This window comes from Epinephelus fuscoguttatus, linkage group LG5, assembly GCF_011397635.1.
Source record: "Epinephelus fuscoguttatus linkage group LG5, E.fuscoguttatus.final_Chr_v1".
NCBI lineage: Eukaryota > Metazoa > Chordata > Actinopteri > Perciformes > Serranidae > Epinephelus > Epinephelus fuscoguttatus.
In genome coordinates, this window is record NC_064756.1 from 23739853 (window position 1) to 23761563 (window position 21711).

Consider the following 21711-nt stretch of genomic DNA (forward strand, 5'->3'; position numbering starts at 1 on the left):
GACCTGAACTTTTGGTTCACATTTTTAATTTCTCCTAGCTATTTGGAATCAGTAGGACCTGATAAGTATAGAAACTAAACTTTGACAACAATAATTAAGCCCCACTATCCTCAAACGGGACAACAGTAAAGTCCCAATGTTTTCAGACAAGTACTTCCTAATTAACAGAGTCTTAGCTTGTTACTGTTGCTAAAATTGGTCAAATTTGTTGCCATATCAAACAACAAACATTATTAATCATAAATGAACAAGTTTCAACCATCAAATGTGATCAGGTTTTGGACCATGTCCACTTTCGTGGTGGTGTTGGCTACAGACTGACTTGGCAAAGATGGCTGCCATCTTGTTTTTAAAAGAATTTGTATATTGTGGTCTTACTACCACTAGATGGCACAAAAAAAGCGTCCACAGACAAGGACAACAGGTCTAAGTTAAGCAGAATGAAGTATAAGGTCCAGTAAACCCAACATGCGATGCCCTCCTATTAGGACACAGGGTCTCAGGAGGATATTATTGCAGTCTTAACCACAAAACAACAAACATGGCCTTCTCATGAGGTTTAACAGTAGCCTTGAGCTTATCTATCTAGACACTTTATTTTGCCGACTATCATCACTCTTTGCCGCCTGCCGTCTTCACCATGACACCCCAAGAGACCTGCTTCACTCCACACTCACTGTGAAGTACACATCATACTCACAGGTTACCCACAAGGTCACCATCCTTGAAGGGGAAAAAAGGGTGAGCCAGTAACACTAATGACATTACTATCAGCCTTAGCTGTGCTTTGTGTTTAGTGCTAATTAGCAAATGTTAGCATGCCAACACCCTAAACAAAGATGGTGACATTGTGAGCATGCTGATGTTGGCTTTATCTTAAAGCTGTAGGCTACTTTAAAGGGACAGTTCAACTGAAATGTATTGCACACTTATACTCTTATCTGCCGTGCTATTTATCCGTCTAGAATATTTTGGTGTGAGATGCTGAGTCTTGGAAATATCAGCTGTAGAGATGTCCGCCTTTTCTTTAATACAATGGAACCAGATGGCACTCGGCTTGTGGTGCCTAAAGCCAGAAAAATGCAGCAACAGAAATAATGTCATGGTTACTCAAGATAAGATCCACAGACCTTATTGTGAGCAGTTTCATGTAGGAACTATTTTCTTGCTACTGAACTACACCCCAGAATAGCAACGAACAGTTTGATACTGCTAGCACCACTGAGCTAGCTAATGTTACAGCTCAGCCGAGGGAGGACGCCATTGATGTTTACATCTTGTGCTGTCATGAGGACTAGCCTCTCGTTGATACGTAAATGTATACCTCCTACTGCTTGGTGACACGGTTGGAGGGTGTAGTTCAGTGGAAAGAAAATAGTTCCTTTATGAAACTGCTCACAAGAAGAGACAGAGATCTCTATGGCAGATATCTCCAACACTCGGCAACACCAAAACAATCTAGATTGACCAATAGCCCTACAAGTAAGAGGAAATATACGCATTCTGGAATGAACTGTCACTTTCATCATTGAATCTTTCTTATGTTGGCAATATCCATTCGGACTTGACATCTAATGTCAGGCTGAGATTCAGCATCTCCACTGCAGCTCCAATGGAGTTCATTTTTCATCTCAGACATCAAATGTGGGTACAAATATGTGTCAGGACTTCATTTTTGACTCAGTGTTATTTTGGCAGCTGCAACAGCAGGGATGAAACCAGAGATAAATTGACTTCTCCAGTGACAGTAGCTTCATCAGACCACAATGCAATGCTGCAATAAGACATGGTACACGTTGTGAAGGGGTTGACTTAAGTTTTTCTCAGTAGGCTAGTAGTGGACTGAGGACACAGATTGAGGTAACTTATAGGACTTGATAACTTGATGATATCAAACAGTGGTATCTGGATTGTTTGAGGGTCTGTGGACTATTTTCACCACGTGAACTCGGCCCACACTGCTAACAGATGTTTGTATCGCCTCGCTGTCAAATGGGAACGCTGCCGAGTTTCAGTCTGTCTCAGGGAGTGAGAGACACAGGCACAGCCACAGCGACACAACTAAACCAAACAGTGACACCCAGTCAATGGCTGCATGATTACAAATGAGTACACATGCATGCGCCCACACACATCACAATTATTTTCTCCACTGGTCAATAAAAAGTTGATTTGGGGCCAGTTAGCAGTGAAGACTCCCCACTGCTCTCTTTTACTGCAGTGCAGCTCAGGCTCTCGGTGGACCTGCCAAGCATACTGACACACATTCACACATCCTCCTGCTGTATGTTGTTGTACACTATGAATTGCGTAATACAGCTGAGTAACAGTATTAGTCATAAATGCAGTGATGTGTGCAGCATATGTACTGTGGGGTTTGATTTGTGCTCGCCATCGCTGTTCAAATGTTCATTAAGATTTTGTCACATTTTGGATCATGAAACTGTATTCACACACACACACACCCACACACACACACACACACACACACACACACCAGTGGATTATACAAGTGCACTGTATTTGCATAAGCAGACAGAAGGCTGGAACATCTTATAGCTTCTAGTGTTTCTGAGTCCTCGTGTTCAAAACAGGGTCAAGGAGTGTTTTATTTTACTGTGAGTCAGGAGACAGGCAAACAGTGGCGCAGTAAACACCGACGTTAAACGCCACAGGCAGCGCCTTTCCTCATCATCGCCTCTAATCCACCTCAGCTCTTCAGTCAGTCAGAGAGTCTGAGAAGCAACGGCACGAGAGGTCGTCTTAAATTAAAGTCAAGATGACAAAGAATCGTAACCAGAGGGGCAAACACTCATCCAGAGCAACACATTTGTGTTTCTCTTATTTTTGCTTTAGTTATCAGTTGAGTTTCTTAAGGTTCCTGTGGAATAATCCTCATGAATATAAGTACAATATGGCTGTCTGTTTCTCGCCACTGCATTGAGGCAAAGCCATACATTGCAGTAGACAAACACAGCAATGTCACACACTCACACTCGTTACATTGGCACCTCCTGGACTGTTGTATGTTGACTTGCCGTTGACTTGGCTGTTAGAGGGTCATTGTTGTTTGCCAACAGCCTGGCACGGAGGGTGGGGAGCCGGGCCATGCAGAGAAGGCGCTGGGTGTCCCCCGAGCCAAAAGTCCTTCAACCACTTTTATAGTGGAGTCAAGTGGAGGACACTTCTGTCAGACAGCAGACAGCACACTGCGATGTTTGCCAAAGTCAATACTAGAATGTCATGTTTTATTCAGCGTTTGTATTCCCTGTGGATAGATTTGACATGTAAACATGTTGTCATGTTGTACACTTGATCAGGTTCATCCATAACTCATGGATGTTAGACACAAAATAAAACAACGCTGCTTCGTTTTACAATGTGTCATTGCTCTTAGCAGTTTAACCTTGTGCAGTGACTTGTCGGGGTTTTACTTGTTCAGAGAATGACCAGCTTTAAACTTGATTTAGTTTTATTTCCAGTCCCACGCATCTTAAAACAAGTGAGAAACTGTCCATCTGTGAGAGTAGTCCACTAGTCACAGAAATGCTCTTGAAGGGTACTTTGCTGATCTTCAACCAGCTTTGTATCCTAACAATGTGAGAAGTATGTGTAAATGAACTATGGTAAACCTCCCTCCATCTTACCAGCGTACAGATCTCCCTGCTCCTCTCTTAGCCCAAATTCACTGGATGATGTGAATTTGGGCTGGCTCTGGGGCTATTTCTCGAATTACAGGTCGTACTTCAAAATGCCTGCCACCATAAACACAAAGGATATAGAAGCAGAGCCGCCTCTCTTTCTGTCGGTCTCTCCAAACTGAGATCAAACGGTAAAACTAGGCAGTTCTGATCAAAGGTAAATCAAGATTCTGTTACTGTATTGCCTATTTCTCACTTAAAATGGCATCAGAAACATATATTAGTGCACTGTTTAAGTGTAATATGAGAATTTGTGAACAGGAAGTGGGTGTCATACTGTTTCATCTATTGGAAAAATGGAGGCTGAAAAAACTGAGCTCAAATGGTAATACTAAGCAGTGCTGATGAAATATGAAGCAAGATTCTGTTACTGCAATGCCTTTTTCTTGCCTCGGATATTTTCAGAAACTGAGTTTAGTGTACTGTTTAACTGTGGTTGGAGATCATTTGTTACATTTCATGCGTCAAAACAGCCAAGCTTGCATTAAGTCACACACCAGCGGGAGTGTTCATTCGTCCGATGTGGAGCAGTGCATTCTTAAAGTTGTCCTTGCAAGTTATTTTCTACCACATGACCAACAGCACATGCCCTTTTTTGCTTTTTTTGGTCATATAGCATCAGTTTATTTTTTTTATACAGATATTATTAGCATGTTAGGAACTGTAATGAAACCATTTAGGGACACGAGTTTTTCCAACAATGAACCTGCAGCTTCCCCCCTCATCCGAGGCTGAGGAATGGCAATAAGAACAACAACATATCAGTTAATGATAAGAATAATGACTATGGTACATTAATGAAAAAAGAGTGACAATACACTTATGACAAAAATAAATAAACAATAATACATAGAATTAATTAGATAAATATGTATATATAATAATTAAAAATAGTTACATTAAGAAAGGGGAAAGTGTACATGTATGTTCTGTCAGAACGGAAATTTCAGCATCAATTTTAAAAGTATTTGCACATTTCTACTCCATAGACAACCTGGTTTTATGAAAAGACTTTCCAGCAGTGAAATACGTCTTTAGGTCCTTTAGACCTTTTCATGCTACAAAAGAAAAAAGTAGTTGCAGTGTCTAAAGGTTAATTTAATCTTGTTTTGCATCATAATTAATAAGAAGAAAAGAAACACACTTGATCTTATTTGTTTCTCCAAAGTAGTTTGAGGAATTATTGTCATGTTTTGGTGGTTTTTGTTGACAAGTTTTGTTGTGACTCGTTCATCAGAGCGTGCTCATCAGTATCATGCTCTAAAAGATGCTTCATGACAAAATGCATCTGCCTTTTGTTAGTCTGTGATAAAGACATGAAGTTGTTCTTTTGTTTTTTTGTCAACTGAATCTTTTTGGAGAGACAAAAATGCAGTTGCTTTTTTGCACTAAAGCACCCAGCTAAAATTTAGTCATGGAGAGGGACCTCTGTTTTCATTTTCTGCCCACTAAAACATCAGAAATTGTTTGAATCGGCCTTGAATTTGACGAGTGCTTTTCTTTTTCTGTCGATGGTAGCAAACAGTTAAATATTTCTCAGTTATTGCACACAGAAGCACTTTGGCTCTGTGCAATTCAACAAAAGTAAAGGAGCCATAAAAGTTCAATCTGTCATGAGTAAAAAAGCTCAAACCTCTCTAAAAATTCCCACACTGTAAGTACTCAATTTTCTCATACCACACACACACACACACACACACACTCCACGTAAAAAAGAGCCAAGAGAAAGCCGCCTGATTTAATACCTCAATCTCTTCTGAGAGAGAGGCTGCCTGGTCACACGAATCTGGCAGCTGTGTTTGTGCGAAGACAAAGTGAATGGCTGCGGGGTGAAACTGTGCCACTGCGCGGCTCAGGATTAGAGCCCCGATGGCCTGTGGTGGTAAAAGTGGAGCCAAACCTGGGTATCAATGACATGGGAGCATACTTACTACAACCTCCATATCAAAGCATGGGGGCAACATGGAAGAGACCTGCACGTCTCACTCTGGTGTTCATCGGTTTTTAGTCTTATTCCACACTGCTGTTTTCCGACTTTTAGATAACTAAACTGAAGGGTTTGATGGAGAAACATCATCTTTAAAAGTGTTTTTAAGCTGTATGTGTGTCTGTGTTTGGGTTTTCCACACTGCACTCAAACTAAATAGACTTGGATTTTAAGAGATTTGAAGTTTTGCGTGTGTGTGTGTGTTTGGAGACATGTTTTATCTCGTCCCGTGCTTGAAATCTCTTGAGAAACGAGATGTGTGAAAGCCAAGGAAAATGGAGAGACCTATTGAGATACAAAGACATCTGCTATGTTCTGCCAGGAAAATGACAAAAGCTCTCCCTCCAGTCATCTCTCTTTACCTCTAGCAGCCCGCATCTTTTCATCCACTCATTATAACCCTCTTTCTCGCAGTGCTCGTTCCTCTTCTCCCCCACCTCGCTCACTGTTTCTTGCCTTTTCGTACTCTCCTGCACCGGCTTGTCCTCCCCTTTCAGCTGCTCCTTCCCCATATTTCATTCTCCTCTCTTGCCCTCATTTCTGCAGCTCTTCCTTCTTGTCATTTGTGTCCCTTTCTTGCCTCCTTCCTCCTCTCATCCTCGGTCTCCCCTCCCCCATTCTTCATCTTCAGACCGCCACCCGCTTTGCCTCCTCATCTTCTTACCCCCTCCACCTCCCACATTATGTACACACAATCTACCTCTCAGTTACTCTGTTTTTTGACTCCCTCCACTCTTTTGCTTTCACTGCGTCTCTTCTTCCATTTCTTCTCCCCGGTGTGTTGTGATGGTAGCCAGGCTGGCGACAGCTGCAACAGCAGACAGTCAGGCAGTGGGCACTGGCAGAGGGGAGGGAAAGAGGGGATGGCGATATGGGGAAAAGAGGGCATTTGAAGATGAAGAGACAGTCATAAGGCGCTAGGGTTGGAGGGGAGGTTGCTTTTTTTGTTGACAAGGTTTTGATCTTTTGCCGAAGCAGAAACAGAGACGTCTGGCCTGCGGTGCGTGGGGCTGGCTGCTCAGCATCCCACGGGCCTGTATCTCATCTGTGTTGATGCACTGTAGGCTCGCCGCCGCATCAGTCTGGTTGATGTATTTGTCACCCTGACAGACAGCTGGGACCAGAACTGAGATGGTGGTGTTGTGCCTAAACAACCAGCAGCTCTGAGCATGCAGGGGGATAAGATGGTGTGAAGGTGTTCTGAGGGTGGTATCAGAGACTCTGTTGGGATTTTGCCGGGACCTGATTTGCTGACTTGGCACCACGGCAACAGCTGTTCCACCCTGCAGGCTACACCTGTTTCTGCCTAAGAAAGGAAGAGGAGGGTGCAAAAGCGACTGATGAGGGGAGAGGAAAGAAGGATGAGTTAGAAAGAGGAAAAGGGAAATGTCTGCAAAAAAACTTTGCTAATGGTTGTCATACATTATTTTCTTTGTGTGTGTGTGTCCGGGTGAAGTTTATTCCTCAAATACTGGGTGCCAAAGATTTGACGTACCAGCTGATGGAACTGTAACCATTGGGTACTTTGTATATATACATAGATGCTCTCGTCCCAATAGAGAACCAACTGAACTTGAATGAGTACTCCCACAATTTAGTATTGGATTACATTAGGTGGACTTGGTCAAAAAAGAGCAATCGATCTGAGACATTCCTTACCTTAACTTTTCCCAATCTCAAGTGTGGGTCATATTCCCAAAACTCTGGATACTGATTGTATATTGGCAAGAATCTGGCAATACAGTATGTCTCACGATACTCAAATTTGGGAAACTGTCAATGCAGGTCGTGCGCCCTTTATCACTGTCTGTTCCTTGTATTCACATTAGCAATATGTTGTTACCAATGCTGGGGTCATTACTTAAAAAAGTAATGCCTAAAACAACACTCGGTACCTTAAAAAGAGAAATGTATTGTTTTACTAAATCACTCCCTGTAGGAAGTAGTTTGTTTCACTACTAGTTACATTGCTGTTGCCTTACTCACGTAATTACAAGTTAACAATAATATAATGTTAAAGCTTACACATGCCCACATATCAGCACAAAACAAGGCTCAGAGGAATCAAGACGGCACTGCAGTAAGCTATGATTGCCTCAAAATGAACCTATATCAATATATGTAAGAGGCTGGCCTTCCTAACACAGCATAGTTCTAATATCAATTGTCACAAAATAATATATCAACAGGCCTAAATAAGGTAATATCAGAGACAGGCCTTCTTAAGGCGCACAATCAAACACACACAAAATTAATTAATTGTGTCAATTCCAATGGACAACAAATTTTATTGCAGCTATCACCTAATAGTTAAAATTACAATAAATGCTCTCAACAGATATTTTTTTTAACACAAAACATGAGTTTATCATTTTTTTTTTTTACATATGGTTAACTTTTATTATTGAATAAAGTGATGCTTCAACCACATTGTAGCCTATATTTATTTTGTATTGTATTTCTCATCAAATGACTCAAATTATCCTCAATTTCTACAGTATTTCTAGAGAACAGTATTTTCAAAACCTCCTGAGATTGATATTGTGTATGCATAATCAATAAAATGTACTATGAACTGATATTGTATCATTAGAAAGTCAAATTAAAACAGTATTTCCTTATTTAAACAATATTTTCCTTATTTGTTTTTGGTAACAGTTGAATGTTTGCTTCATCCATTCCAATGGCAATTATTAAATAAAAGCTATAACTATGAAGTCATTCATAGGATATTTTAACATGTATAAGTGATGTAACATCTCATGTTTACTTTAAACACAGTTTAAACACAAATTATGTACTTTAATAATGTGATAATAGACTAAATCGTGCCTTTGCATTCACCCTTGTCTCACGGTCAGCCATGTTTGTTAAAAAATGAGGCGTGGCACTGCAGTCCACTTTAGATGTTGTGGAACACTGTGATCGGCTTATGGACATCCCATCAAATAAGTTTGTGCATTAGGGTGGAGTCAGATGTCAGTAATGGGAGATGTAGACATCCTAGAAAAGTTATATACATTGGAATGGACAGGAGAATGTAATGTGATTACAGTAATGCATTACCTTGTAATGTGTTGCAGTTGTAGTTAAAACACAAAACAAAATGAACGGCTGCCACCCATCTTTGCATGTAAACAATTATAAAAAATGATAGGCCTAGTGTTTTTTTTAGAATCGATACAGTATTAAAAAACATAATATCACAATACTTAAATGCATAGGCTACTATTATTTGTCAGACTCTACAGTCAGCAGTTTGTAACGTAGGTGTTTCCTTAAAAAATGTGTTGTACCAAATCCCAGTCTGATATAACACTGATAACATCTTCAGTGTTATTTTCCCAGTCTTTAGAAAGCTCACTGCAAAGCCACAGAAAACATTATTCAGCTGTTTTCACAGGATGAATCAAACTCCTTATGATGACTTGTAAAATCAGTGGAGTGTCCTTTCAAAGATAAAATTAAGGGAAAGGGGAAAAAAGAAAACAAAGCATCCTCATAGGGGCATGAGGGCTTTTTCTCTTCTTTCCCAGAGTCATAATATCAGTCTGTGACCTCTGCCCTTGTTACCATAACAACAAGTTAATGACACAGCAGACTGAACTGCACCAAAATAACACGAAACAATAACAGTTAACCCGTCGAGCTCTGTGCGTCCTTCTCTGTCCATGTCAACTCTTTAGAACAAAGATTTGCATTTATGAAGTTTCTGTGTCTTACATCTTATGCCAGCAAAGTGCAGAAATACAGAATGCAATTGTCTTAAATGTGATGTGAGGGGTATTTGATTTTTAGTTCTGCCAACATATGAAAGTACAGTTTTCATGTATGAACTTACTTTAATTTCTTTTTGTGCGTATGATGAGAAAGAGTATATTTTACCTGTAGATCAACAGCAGAATCGGCTCAGTAAAAGACAAACTAAGATAGTCAGAGTCCCAGAAAAATCTACTGAACATACCTGACTATGAGCTTTTTTTTCACATAGAGGTCATAAGAAAGACTGTGGTTTAGATAAGAACAGGCCAAAGAAAGCAGAACAAAACAGGGAAGGTCAATGTTACCACATTATTTATAAAGTCACAAAGTTACAATGCAGATGACAAATGAGAGACTAAGAATCCCTTTAGCTCAACTCTATATACACATCTGTGGACTTCAAAAACCTGCATGAAATGCTCCATGCTAAACCTGTACTGTGTCCCAGCTGCATATCCTTTTTCCCTGGTTCTCTTCTCCAGGGACTTTCCAGATTAGAGCCACCACATGCCAAACATGTTTGTTTATGGTGTTATAAACTTTGATGTAAGTGGCTCTGACAGAAATACCACCACTCAGAGGAGCTTTGATTGCATTCCTCTGTGGTGAAATATCTTGAGTGGGCTCTAAGCTAATGTGTCACCTGTGATCACGACACTGACTAACCAGTCTGCGGGTCATTAGTCAGGTTAAAGTCTCACTGGTTACTCTTCCAACAGTGTTTGAACAGTGACTCAGTGGCATTGCTAAACACTTACCCCGGGGTCAGGGTCCAAGGATGGAGGAAAGAGCGGCGGCAGTATAAAGTTTTGAACAACACTTTATCACACGTGGCAGGAAGCTGCTGCTCTCTCTGTGGGCCGACAGTGTGACAGTCAGCAGGTGTTTTTGACGGCTGATCAGTAATACTTGGCTGTGACATAACTGCAATATGCTTTGACGTTTCAAACTGGTACATAACCACAGGGTTCCAGTTCTTAATGGGTTTCAATAGTATTGGTCAACATATCCCCACACAATGGATTGTTTGATTTGTTCTGGAAAATGCACATACAGGAGATCATATGATATCTAATAGATTAGCACCCAATGAATTAGCACCCCTACTGATCAGGTTTGGTTAAGGAAGAGAATCGTGTTACATACTTAATGTAAAGTTGCGCATAACAGGTTTAGGAAAGTAAAGTTATGTAGGTTAGGTTTAGGAAAAGAAATATTGTTGGGCATCATCACCATTTGTACTTAACGTACTTAACGTAAAGCTACACAACTTAGCTTAAGATAACTCAAAATTCACTTTGTCTCATTTGGGAGAAGAACACCGGTCTCCTGGGAGAATGTCCTGGGTTTGTTTGACCAATCCACCACTCCAACCTACCTCCTAACTCTGACTAATAAATGAGTACCGAATGAGTTAGTGCCCGTACCAGTTAGGTTAGATATAGGAAAACAAACATGTTTGGGCGTTGTCACGTTACGTACTTAACAAAAAGTTACATGCTTCATGTAAAGGTTAGGTTTAAGAAAAGAACTATGATTCGGTATTGTCATGTTACGCATGAAATGTAAAGCTACGTATACTAGGTGTAGGAAAGTAAAGTTACGCAAGTTAGGTGTAGGAAAAGAAATATTGTTGGGCGCCATCACCTTACATATGTAACGTGACATTACGACTTACCTTTAAATAACTCAAAACTCACTTTTTTTCACTTGGGAGAAGAACACCGGCCTCCTGGGGGAATGTCCTGGGTTTGTTTGACCCATCCACCACCCCAACCTACCTCCTTACGCTGACTTCCACTCTTTATACTTCCTTCTCCACTCCTGTCAGCCAGTTTCTCGTGTGCTGATAGCCTTCTCGGGTATGTTGGTGATATATGAATTACTGGCTCATGATTACATGGGTTAGATATGATTTCTGGTGCATTATGTTTTGTAGGCTTATGTGCGAATAGTGCATGAGAACACGTTCACAAGGCATCATCACACAAACCAGGTTTTATTTTCCCACATTATCTTGATATCTTTGAAAGTAGGGCAAAGAACAGGATCACCTAACAATACTATTTATTGATTAACTTAATACTCCTATAGAAGTTGTTTAATGGCAAAATGTGATAATTGCACTTGCACTTGCGATGTGGCTCCAGGGGTAGCAAAGCCCGTCAGTCTCAACAACTAATGGAGGATTTGTGAGAAGTTTGATGAACCCCTGATGTTTTCTTCTCGCCCCAGCATGAGGTCATTGTGACCAAATACATTCAAAACTAATGACATCACTGTAACTTTAGTTCTAATTAGCAAATGTTAGCATGCTAAAATGCTTGATTAAGATAGTGTGTATGTACATTATACTTGTTAAATATGAGCATAACTACTACTACAATTTTACATTTGCAAAAAGCAAAATTGAATATGTTTCCTCTCACCTGTAGTGCTATTTATCAGTCTAGATTGTTCTGGGTTGAGTTGCTGAGTGCTGGAGATATCGGCCGTAGGGATTTCTGCTTTCTCTTGAATATAATGGAACTACATCTCCAACACAATTGAGACTGATAAACAGCACTACAGGTAAGAGGAAACATAAGTATTTTTGGCTGTGAGGTGAACTGTCCCTGTTAAAGAAAAGCCTTTGGACCTCATGCTTTATCCATCTTACCCTTTGGTTTTCCTCACAGAGCTTCTTGACTACATTTATTTAGCGGTCCTCTGTGCCGTAGTTGCAACAGGTCATTGATAAGTTAAAGTCTGGCTGACTTCATCTTTCCACAGCAAAGCCTCAATGACACATTCAGGCCTGTGATATTTCCCATAATGCTTGTTGCTATGGAAGACTTCGTAGTAACCAGGGAGCCTGTCAGCTGTATTTCTTGCTTTCCTCTCATTCGTATGCTGTACTCTATTTTGGGATAACATTTCCAGCAGCACTGCATTGTGTAAAAGCCACACTATCCTTGAGGACTTCTTTTCCCCCTCATTGTGATAAAATGTGCTGCGATGCCTCCGACGCCCTCGTGGGTGTTACTTGTGTATTGCTGCACTTCAGGTTTCTGAGTTGCCAGCTGAATACAAGCATGTCGATCATTTTATCCCGATGACGTATAGATGAAACACTGGCGGTAGTGAAAACCTGTGGCAGGATGAATGAATGAATAGTTGGTGTCAAGAAGCTGCACGGTGACGTTCTCGAGGTGTGAAAGCAACACGATGATGTTATTATTAAATCAGGAGGAGAGAGGGAGCAGGTGGAAGTGCTGCTTCGCTCACACGTTCAGTTTCTGTGAACAGGCCTCCCTTCGGTTTCCTCTTTTTCTGTCTTCTCTGTTTCCTCTCCGCCTTCCACTGACAGGCCACCATGTCCTTTTCCCTGCGTGGATGTGCTCCATATTCATACACACAAAACAAACCAGGAAAGGTAGACTGTGAGGAGGACACACCCATCTAAAGTATGCAAACACATCCCGTCCTCTCATTGTTTCTGAGTCAGCCTGGACTCCATCTTTTGTTTTTTCAGAGACAGAGAAAGAGACAGCCTCAGGGAGACAGCTGTCCCTCACAGGGACAGCAGCATCAGAATAGAAAAGACAGCTGGAGACAAGTTTTGAAATACCTCTCATATTTTATGCCTCTTCATACTTCTACTGCATTTAAAGAGAAAATATACTTTTTATTCTGCTGTGTTTCTGACAGCTGAAAATTTCACCAAACATTTGTTCATCTTATAAAACATTATACATTTTTGTACATTTAACCATTTAACACTACAGGAAGTCGGGCTGCAACTAATAATGTATTTGTAGTTTCATCGGCTGATCATTTTCTCTGTTAATGAATTATTTGTTCAGCCTATTACTTGTCAGTAAATAGTGAAAAATAACCATCATAATTCCCTAGAAATATTGACATGTTAAATAAGATAATAGGATTCAATTTATTTTAATACAAGACTAACAAAGCCAGCAAATATTTGCTTTCAAGAGACATGGAATATTTATTTGGCATTTCGCCCCAAATTGTTGCCGGTTAACTTTGATTAATTTCTGACTTGATGATCTCATTTATCTATGAAAAATGAATCTGCAGATTAACTGACTGATGTAAAAAGACTCAAATATAAGAAAAAAATGCTGCGTTCAAAGTACTATCAGCAAATGTACGTAAAGTATCAAAGTAAAAGTACTTATTCTGCAGAAAAATGGCACTGTGACTGATATTATTAGATGTTATTAGATTGTTAAAACTGATGCTTTAATCAGTGTTTTAATGTTGTAGGTGATCGAGGGTTAAGATAGTTTAACTATTAATACTGTCACTGTTGGGTAGTTTAGTCCAGTGATTCCCAACTTTAAATATTTCACTAAGCAAAAGATGTTCTTTTCATTAACCTCGGCTGTCTATACCATGGACAGGTGCAAATATGTTTGAAATTGGTGCCACACCGGACCAATAAATGCTCCCGCTGGTTGGTAACATAATGTGAGCTTGGCCGTCTTGACACAGGAAACAATATGGCGGCCAGCTGGTAACAAACAATCTCAAACTACAGTAAGCTGAAATATGTTTCTGAAAATATTTCAGGGGAGAAATAGACAACGCAGTACCAGAATACTGGTTCATATTTGAGCACACCTGCTTTTACTGTTTGATCTGATTTTTGTCCGAGGTGGGGCAGTCTCTCTGCTTCTATACTCTTTGTATCCATGATGGCGGGCAGACGAAAATGTAGAAGTACAATCTGTGGTTGGAGTAACATTCTCTTTATACATCCATGATGACAGCCTTAGAGCCAGCATAACTCAGCTGGATTTGAGCTGAGAGATGAGCAAGGAGATCTGAGCCCTGGTGAGATGGAGGAAAGTTCACCGCAGTTAATTTACATGTATGAGCTTGTTGAAAATTAGAAAAGCATCCCTTTAAGGGTCACAAAATAATCTGAGGGGTCATGAGATGATGAATGTGACTCTGTTCTGTTGCTCATTTTTTGGACTTTTCACTTATCTGCCATGGAAATATAGGATAATTTTTCAGTTATTTGAATAAAACCTTTTAGAGGGGAAATGTGTTTGGGGCCCAGCTATACACTGCTGATTTATAAGGGTACACAAGCCAAAAAAGTTGGGAAACACTGTTTTGTGTTTTATAAAATTGTCATATATCATGTTCTTTTAATGTGAAATCTTCATCTAAAAAAATAACCAGACACAAAAATACATTATTTTATTATGAAATGTAGTGGAGTAACAGTATAAAAGACAACAAGAGCACCTCAAAATTGTATTTAAATACAGTACAGTACCAGAACCCAAATATATTCAGTTTACTACTCCTATACTAAGAAAGAAAACTATAACTAAGAAAGAAAAGCATCAAGTCCTCCAAGAACATTTGAACGCGCAAAAATCTAGCAATTTTGCTTTAAAAATGACTGACGTGAGTAGTTGATGATCAAAATGATGAATTATTCAACTGAATGTTTCAGCTGTAATTTAAAATAGTTAAATCTCCACCTTGACCAGCTACAATATGAAATAAATACTGCTCACCCATTAATGCATCAGTATACTGAGTATACTTGATTATAATATAACTCTAAATGTGGCAGTAAAGTTTTATATGCATTACTTGTACTTGTAATGGAGTATTGTCACTGCATGGTATAGTGAGAATGTGAATACTTGTCTCTGACTATGGAAATATGTGCTGACTGGCCTGAGATCAATTCTTTATCACTGAAACTGGTCTCCTAGCGAGCCTGTCGACAGAGCAGCGCACAGAGAGGCACACCTTTATCACGTGAAAGGTTGTGTGTGTGCGTGCATGTGTGGCAGTGCATGTGTGTGTAAACAAAGACGCCGCTGTGTGTGTGTATGTGTGTGTGTGTGTGTGTGTGTGTGTGTGCGTAGTCTCTCCACCACCCTTTGCATACGCCTGTAGATAAGTGAGAGAGACACAGAGCAACCCCCACCTGCCTCTCAGTGCCTATGAACTGTGTACACTCCAAATATTTCCATAGCCAGCCTTCACACGGAAATGAAGGAGGAAGTCGTACATGGAAGAGAGAGAAAAAAGAGAGAGATGAGGTTGAATGCTAACACTGACAAGGATGCTTTATACATTAAATGACTGTCACTGTATGAAACATAAACACGTCACACACTGCTGGACCAGGCGTGATGCATGTGCCCTCTAGCAGAAACCTGACGAGCACACAGGTCCGACCACACCTGTACTGTAAACATGACTGTGTTATTGAGCATGAACACCTTTTACGTTTTGTTTGTGAATGTGACACGGGTTGAGATATCTTAAGTATTAAACTGATGCAAGACACATGACATTTTCAGTTTTTTGTTCTCAAAAACCCATCAGTCAAAATAACCTAAAAGTAAACGCTGCAGGAATTGTTGGTTACTGTTTGTAAAGACAACATGTAAACTCGTCTCCTCCTCCATCCACTGCTTGTTTGTACACTGTAAATTTCTATTGCAGCAATGTTACATTTGCTGTAATGGACCAGCTGATACTTTAGCACATAGACCGCGGAACTGGGGGGGCCAGTGGGGCCATGGCCCGGGTAACTTTTGTACTCTGACATAGAGGGTTGCATTAGGATTGGGTCCCACCGGGTCCCGTGGGACCCTACGCAAATATCGCGGGAGCGGGCGGTTTGAACTTTGCTGTGGGCGGGAACGGGCGGCTAAAAAAAGCACTGTGGGATCGGGATGGAGCCTTTTTTTATTTTTTTTAAAAAAGGTGTAATAGTCATTTTGATCCACACTCCACCAGTTGGTGGCGGTAATGGACCAATTCGCTGTTTGCCAACCGCTATTAAACAGTAGAAGAAGAAAAAAAGAGGAAGAAGAAGAAGATGTAGCCTAGTGACAGGATGTCAACACAGGAACTTGGTGCAGATGCATGAGCGTTTCCACTCCGTATTTATTCATAAATGGACGAATATGCCCTGAACCAGCTTTCATACCAATTTACTGCTTGCTCCACCTGTCTGTCTGTCTGTCAGCTCCATCTGTCATGAGACAAACATGAAAGAAGACGTGCAGTTTATTGTGTTTCACCGGCGACAAGCTGTCATTACGTGCGACTATTACGCACGTCTGCGCACTCTTTATAACTCACTGTGTGAACCTATGTTGCATAATGAAGATTTGCCTCCTTGTAATTTTTAACCACCCTCTCAGTAACTTCATCCTGGCGCTGGGCTTGCCTTAACCTCAATCACTGCATGATTATATAAAGGTAGAAAAATAAATAAATACAGAGGAGGAGAACAGAATATGAAACAGCCTTTATTTCATTAAAAACAAAATGATTCCTGACCAGTGCGTCAAAAGACATGCAGGCCAGGGAAACGAAACAAACAACCCCATGAATCTATTTATTACAGTAATAGCCTATAAAATGACGTGTTTTCTCCTGCGGGACGGCAGAAGACACAAAATCAATGCATCTCTATTATTGTGCGGGCATAAATTCTCAGAGTTTTGCGGGAGCGGGCAGGATGAGTTTTGGTTGTGGCTGTGGACTGATTGTACTTTGTTGTTTGCTATAGTTTCATCTGTGCGTTTATGTGTAAATAGGCTTGGCCTGTTGTATGTGAATGTTAGAGTGGTAATCTGAGCAAGCATGTGTTCATGTTCATGCGTGTACTGTAGATGTGACTGTGTGGCGTCGGAATAAAAAAAAGTGCTCCACAATTTAATACATCAGTAATATTGTCTGTTTCAATGCATATGCCCCCCCACCCCCTCCGCGTGACTTGAAATTATAGCCCCCCCTTGTTCAGATGCGTTCCGCGGTCCATGCTTTGGCAAACTAACTAAGCTAACTGCCGGCATCTGCTTGTCTAACAGAAATACAGGCCAACTCCAGGTTGCTTCCCGTCGCCTCTGTCAGTGCTCACCAGCTAAAGTGAAAGCCAACCCCAGATTAACTTGAGTTTTGTCCACTTGGCATTTCGCACCACTTAATTGCCAATTTTTCAGCACGTTGTCTGCGATTTTTGTAGTTTCCTCTTAGATGCCTGCTGCTTATGGCTACCTTTTTATAAAGCCCCAGTCCTCACCTGAGCACTGAGGGGTACATGCCAATAAACATCCCTAACATGGGATTTCTTTTGGAAAATCCTACATAGTGTACCTTTAAATTGACTTGAAGGGATATGGTACCAATTTTCAACCAGGTCTGTGTCACTGAGGTGTGGGGAGTGTGTTCATAGCAGTGTTAAGGTGCCCCCTGTGCTGCCAGCTCTTGAAGTTCCCTGCTTGTCTGCTAGCCAAAATCTGCAGGATGATGTGAGACTGAAAAGTATATGTTTCATGTCATCCGGTGACAGACCAACTTTCTCATTTTACAGCTTAACAGTACACTAAAATACATGTTTCTGAAAACATTTGAGGAGAGAAACAGGCTATTCAGTCACAGAATCTAGATTCGTATTTGATCAGCGCTGCCTAGTTTGACAGTTTGACCATAGTTCACGAGTAGTTAACATGACTGACAGCTGCATTAGAGACTTCTCAGCTCTGGTTGTTTTCGTTTATGTGCGGTAAGGCTGTAAGACATGCAACAACCCAACTGAGTAGGCAAATTTCTCATTTAGTGCTTTGAAAATTGAGAGTCAATTTCTGCAAATTGCATGCATTGTCCTCGTTTTGTTCATAAAATGTCAGAAAATTGTGGAAAAAAGTGCATTACAATTTCCTAGATACCAGCTTAGTTCTCCAATCTGCCTGTTTTGTTTGACCAACACTCCAAAACCCAAATATATTTAATTTGCTATCATAAAAAAGTAAGAAAACCAGCACAAATTCACATTTAAGAAATTGAAACTAGCAGTTTTTTGTACTTTAGTTAAAATAAAAAGCTAATAATTCCTGACTTGTTGGGTTCTCTTTGCTGTCTGTGTAGTTTGACCTCTTGTCAGAGAACGTTTACATATCTGAAAGTCCCAGAAGCAGTTTTTTGTTGCTGTCTGATAAGTTTTGTGTGTACAGTAGTGTCATCTTTTAATACAAACTGCTCTTCGTCTTTGCCTTCTTCCTTCTCCTCAGTCCTGATCCTGGAGCCGCTGGAGCGGGATGGCTTGGGCGGCAAAACCCTGAAGATCACAGACTTCGGTCTGGCCAGAGAATGGCACCAGACCACAAAGATGAGTGCAGCAGGGACTTACGCCTGGATGGCCCCAGAGGTCATCAAGCTCTCCCTCTTCTCCAAGAGCAGCGATGTGTGGAGGTACTGCTTTTGTCTCTCTGTTTCAGCTTATTGCCCCCAATTTTTACAAACATCTGCAGGTAGACTGTCAAGGGAGACACATTTGTGGCCTTTATCAGTGGAGAGTTTGCTCAGTTGTCATGGAGATGCTTCAGTTGTTGCATGAACTGTAGTCATCATCGTCAGATGTGACATGAAAACATAAAAAAATGAAAACAACATAACATTTTCTTTGTTTGTCTCTCGTCACAGTTTTGGTGTGTTACTGTGGGAGCTGCTGACTGGCGAGGTTCCCTACCGGGAGATAGACGCGCTTGCAGTCGCTTACGGTGTCGCCATGAACAAGCTAACACTCCCCATCCCTTCAACGTGCCCTGAACCTTTTGCTCAGCTGTTGGGAGGTAAGCCAGAGACCACATTGACACCATGGGTGGTTTTTAAAAGGGACCTATTATGCTCATTTTTAGGCTCGTATTTGTATTTTGGTTTCTACTAGAACATGTTTACATGCTTTGATGTTAGAGAAAACACTTAATTTTCCTCACGCTATCTGTGCTGGAACACCTGTAGTCACCTTCTGTCTGAAACACTCCATTTTAGCACCTGTCTCTTAATGCCCTCCCCCTAAGAAGCCCAGTCTGCTTTGATTGGTCAGCTCTTGGTGTCTCTGCATCGTCATAGCAGCCAGGGAATGACTGTAACGAAGTATAGCGGCACTTTCTACTATGAGAAATTATCAAAGTTTCTCAAAACACCCAAACATGATCCAGAAGGAATATGATCCAGAATTGGAGAGAAATATACAACATCAGCAACCAAGATTACATATTACCCTGATGTTAGCATGAAGCTACAGGTAGCCTTCCTATATAGACTTGCAGATGACCATATAAAGAAATTCGTCATGAGATGATGTCATCTTGTCTCGAAAGTAGAAAAAGAACTGAGTATTCTAAGCCTGAGGTTTTTGCTCACAGGGATTATTTTTACATTTGTTTACCTCATTATTTGAAACTTTGGCCAAGTTTAACACGAACATCTGACATTGTAACATTATATATGACAGAAAATTAGGGGGAAAAGCACAATAGGTCCCCTTTAAATCCAGGAATACAAAGTCAATACTTATATTCTTGTGGAGAAAGTAATTTTTGAGTTGTCTTATGCCTACTATACACTTGGAAAGACTAAATTTTGACACCCTCTCACATCTAAAGCCAATGTGACCTTTTAGTCACACACTAAAAGATTTTGCAAAGACTGGAGATCTTGCAGGGTCACTATTTGCAAGACTACAACTAGGTTACTTTGAGATTATTTTCCATCCTGCTCCTGTCGGAAAATATGATGCCAAACTCCCTTTAAGAAATACGACATATTAACAGTTCTTTATGCATCTACATAAACACTTGGCTCTGGAAATACTATAAAAAAGCATCATATGTAGACGGTATCAGCATCAATATAATCTATAAAGATAAAATGTATTTGTGTAAAACTTTACATTTTGGATTTTGTCGCTTCAAGTTGCAGCAAGCATCCGTTAGTTAGCGGCATTATTTCAGTGGAAGAAGACTGAGGGATTGAGAGGCGAAACATTTCAAAAATAAAGATTCCTCACTAAAATACGATTAGTGGATCAGATACTTGTCGAATTAAACACTGACTCTTGTTCACTCCACAACTCCACCAGTTTCTCCTCCTATTCCACAGCACAAGACAACCTGAGACCTGTTCACATTCTTGCGCCTCCCCTGAGTCCCCTTTATGTTTATTGTAAACCTGGTCTGCCGCTTCTTGTTTGGTGCTGGAGAGAGCACACCCACAGGTTGTTTACAATGTTCACATCATTGGACTTCAGGATTTGCATGAGTCAAGACTGAAAACTAACAATAATATTAAACGTGTTTGATTTTTGTCGGAAAGTCAAGACGAGATAAAGACAGCTCGGACTTAGTTTTATGACGACCTTGCACCAAACGAGTCAATCACTCTCATGATATAATTCAGACACTGGAAAGTTATCTGCTTGAGACGTCATGTGGTGTATGGCCGACATTAAGATGTCTGAAGAAGAACAAACGTCTTGCTACGACCTCCTCCTACTAGTCCTGCTTGTCTCATTCATTCATTGTTGACAAGTAAACTTTCAGGAGCTTTTAGTGCCCTTGTGTTTTATCTTTTGGCTTTGTACTGTGCATAAGGCATCAAATATGACCTCAAACATGTCACTGATAATACAGAGACTCACTTTGAAGAAGGCCCTGTGGGTGTTCACATCCTCGGACTTTAAAATGGTGCAACCTTACTTGAATTTTTGAGGGGACAGTTGTTTTTATTCTCCGTCTGCGAGCTGAGATGAACACCAAGAGTTAAAATAAATGGAGACAGTCCGAATGGTTTCATTAAGTTGCTTTTTATACATCCTCGTGCAGTCCTGCGCCCGAGCTCCCCTGGGTCGAATTTCTCCTTTTCACCTTGCAAATAATCCAGGCAGCAACTCTGTTAACAGTGGTGGAGTATTAACCAGCTCTTGTTTCACAGTGCAGGTCATCTCTGCTTAAACACACACACCTGCCTTATATCCAAACTGCCTTAATGTGCTTATTCCCGAGCTACTTTAAAGAAAAATTCAGACGGGTAAGCTGCGGGCCGCGTTTTAGCTGTTTCTCAAACTGTCAGCCAACTTCAGTCACCTCCCTCCGCTTCCCTCCCACTCTGCTCCTAAAGCTCTTTTCCTCCTCATTTCCCCTCTCACTCCACTTCATCTTATCCATGTTCATCCGTTAATCTCTCCTTTGTCATCCCTCGCTGCTCCCTGTTTACTCCTGTCATCATCTCGCTTTCATCCCCTCTCCCTCCAACTTTTATCCACATACTCTTTATGCTAATTTATTTTACCTAATAAATAAATGCTTCCTGCTATAAACTATACTTTTTTCAGCCCGTGAGACAGCTCTTGAGCTGCATGCGACTGAGTTTTCTTGATGCTTCTTTGGGTATGTTTTAGTAGACGGTTATGGCGGTGGTTAA

The 21711-nt window shown here is 40.7% G+C and overlaps 1 protein-coding gene across 1 annotated transcript in view; it reads left to right on the plus strand.

The window, feature by feature from the left end:
• The window catches only part of map3k10 (mitogen-activated protein kinase kinase kinase 10), a 51381-nt gene that overhangs the window by 12623 nt on the left and 17047 nt on the right, over nt 1-21711 (plus strand). Inside the window, exons 2-3 of the mRNA XM_049577068.1 lie at nt 18519-18699; nt 18931-19079. Of these exons, the coding sequence (XP_049433025.1) occupies nt 18519-18699; nt 18931-19079 (330 nt within the window). The remainder of the gene's footprint in view (nt 1-18518; nt 18700-18930; nt 19080-21711) is intronic.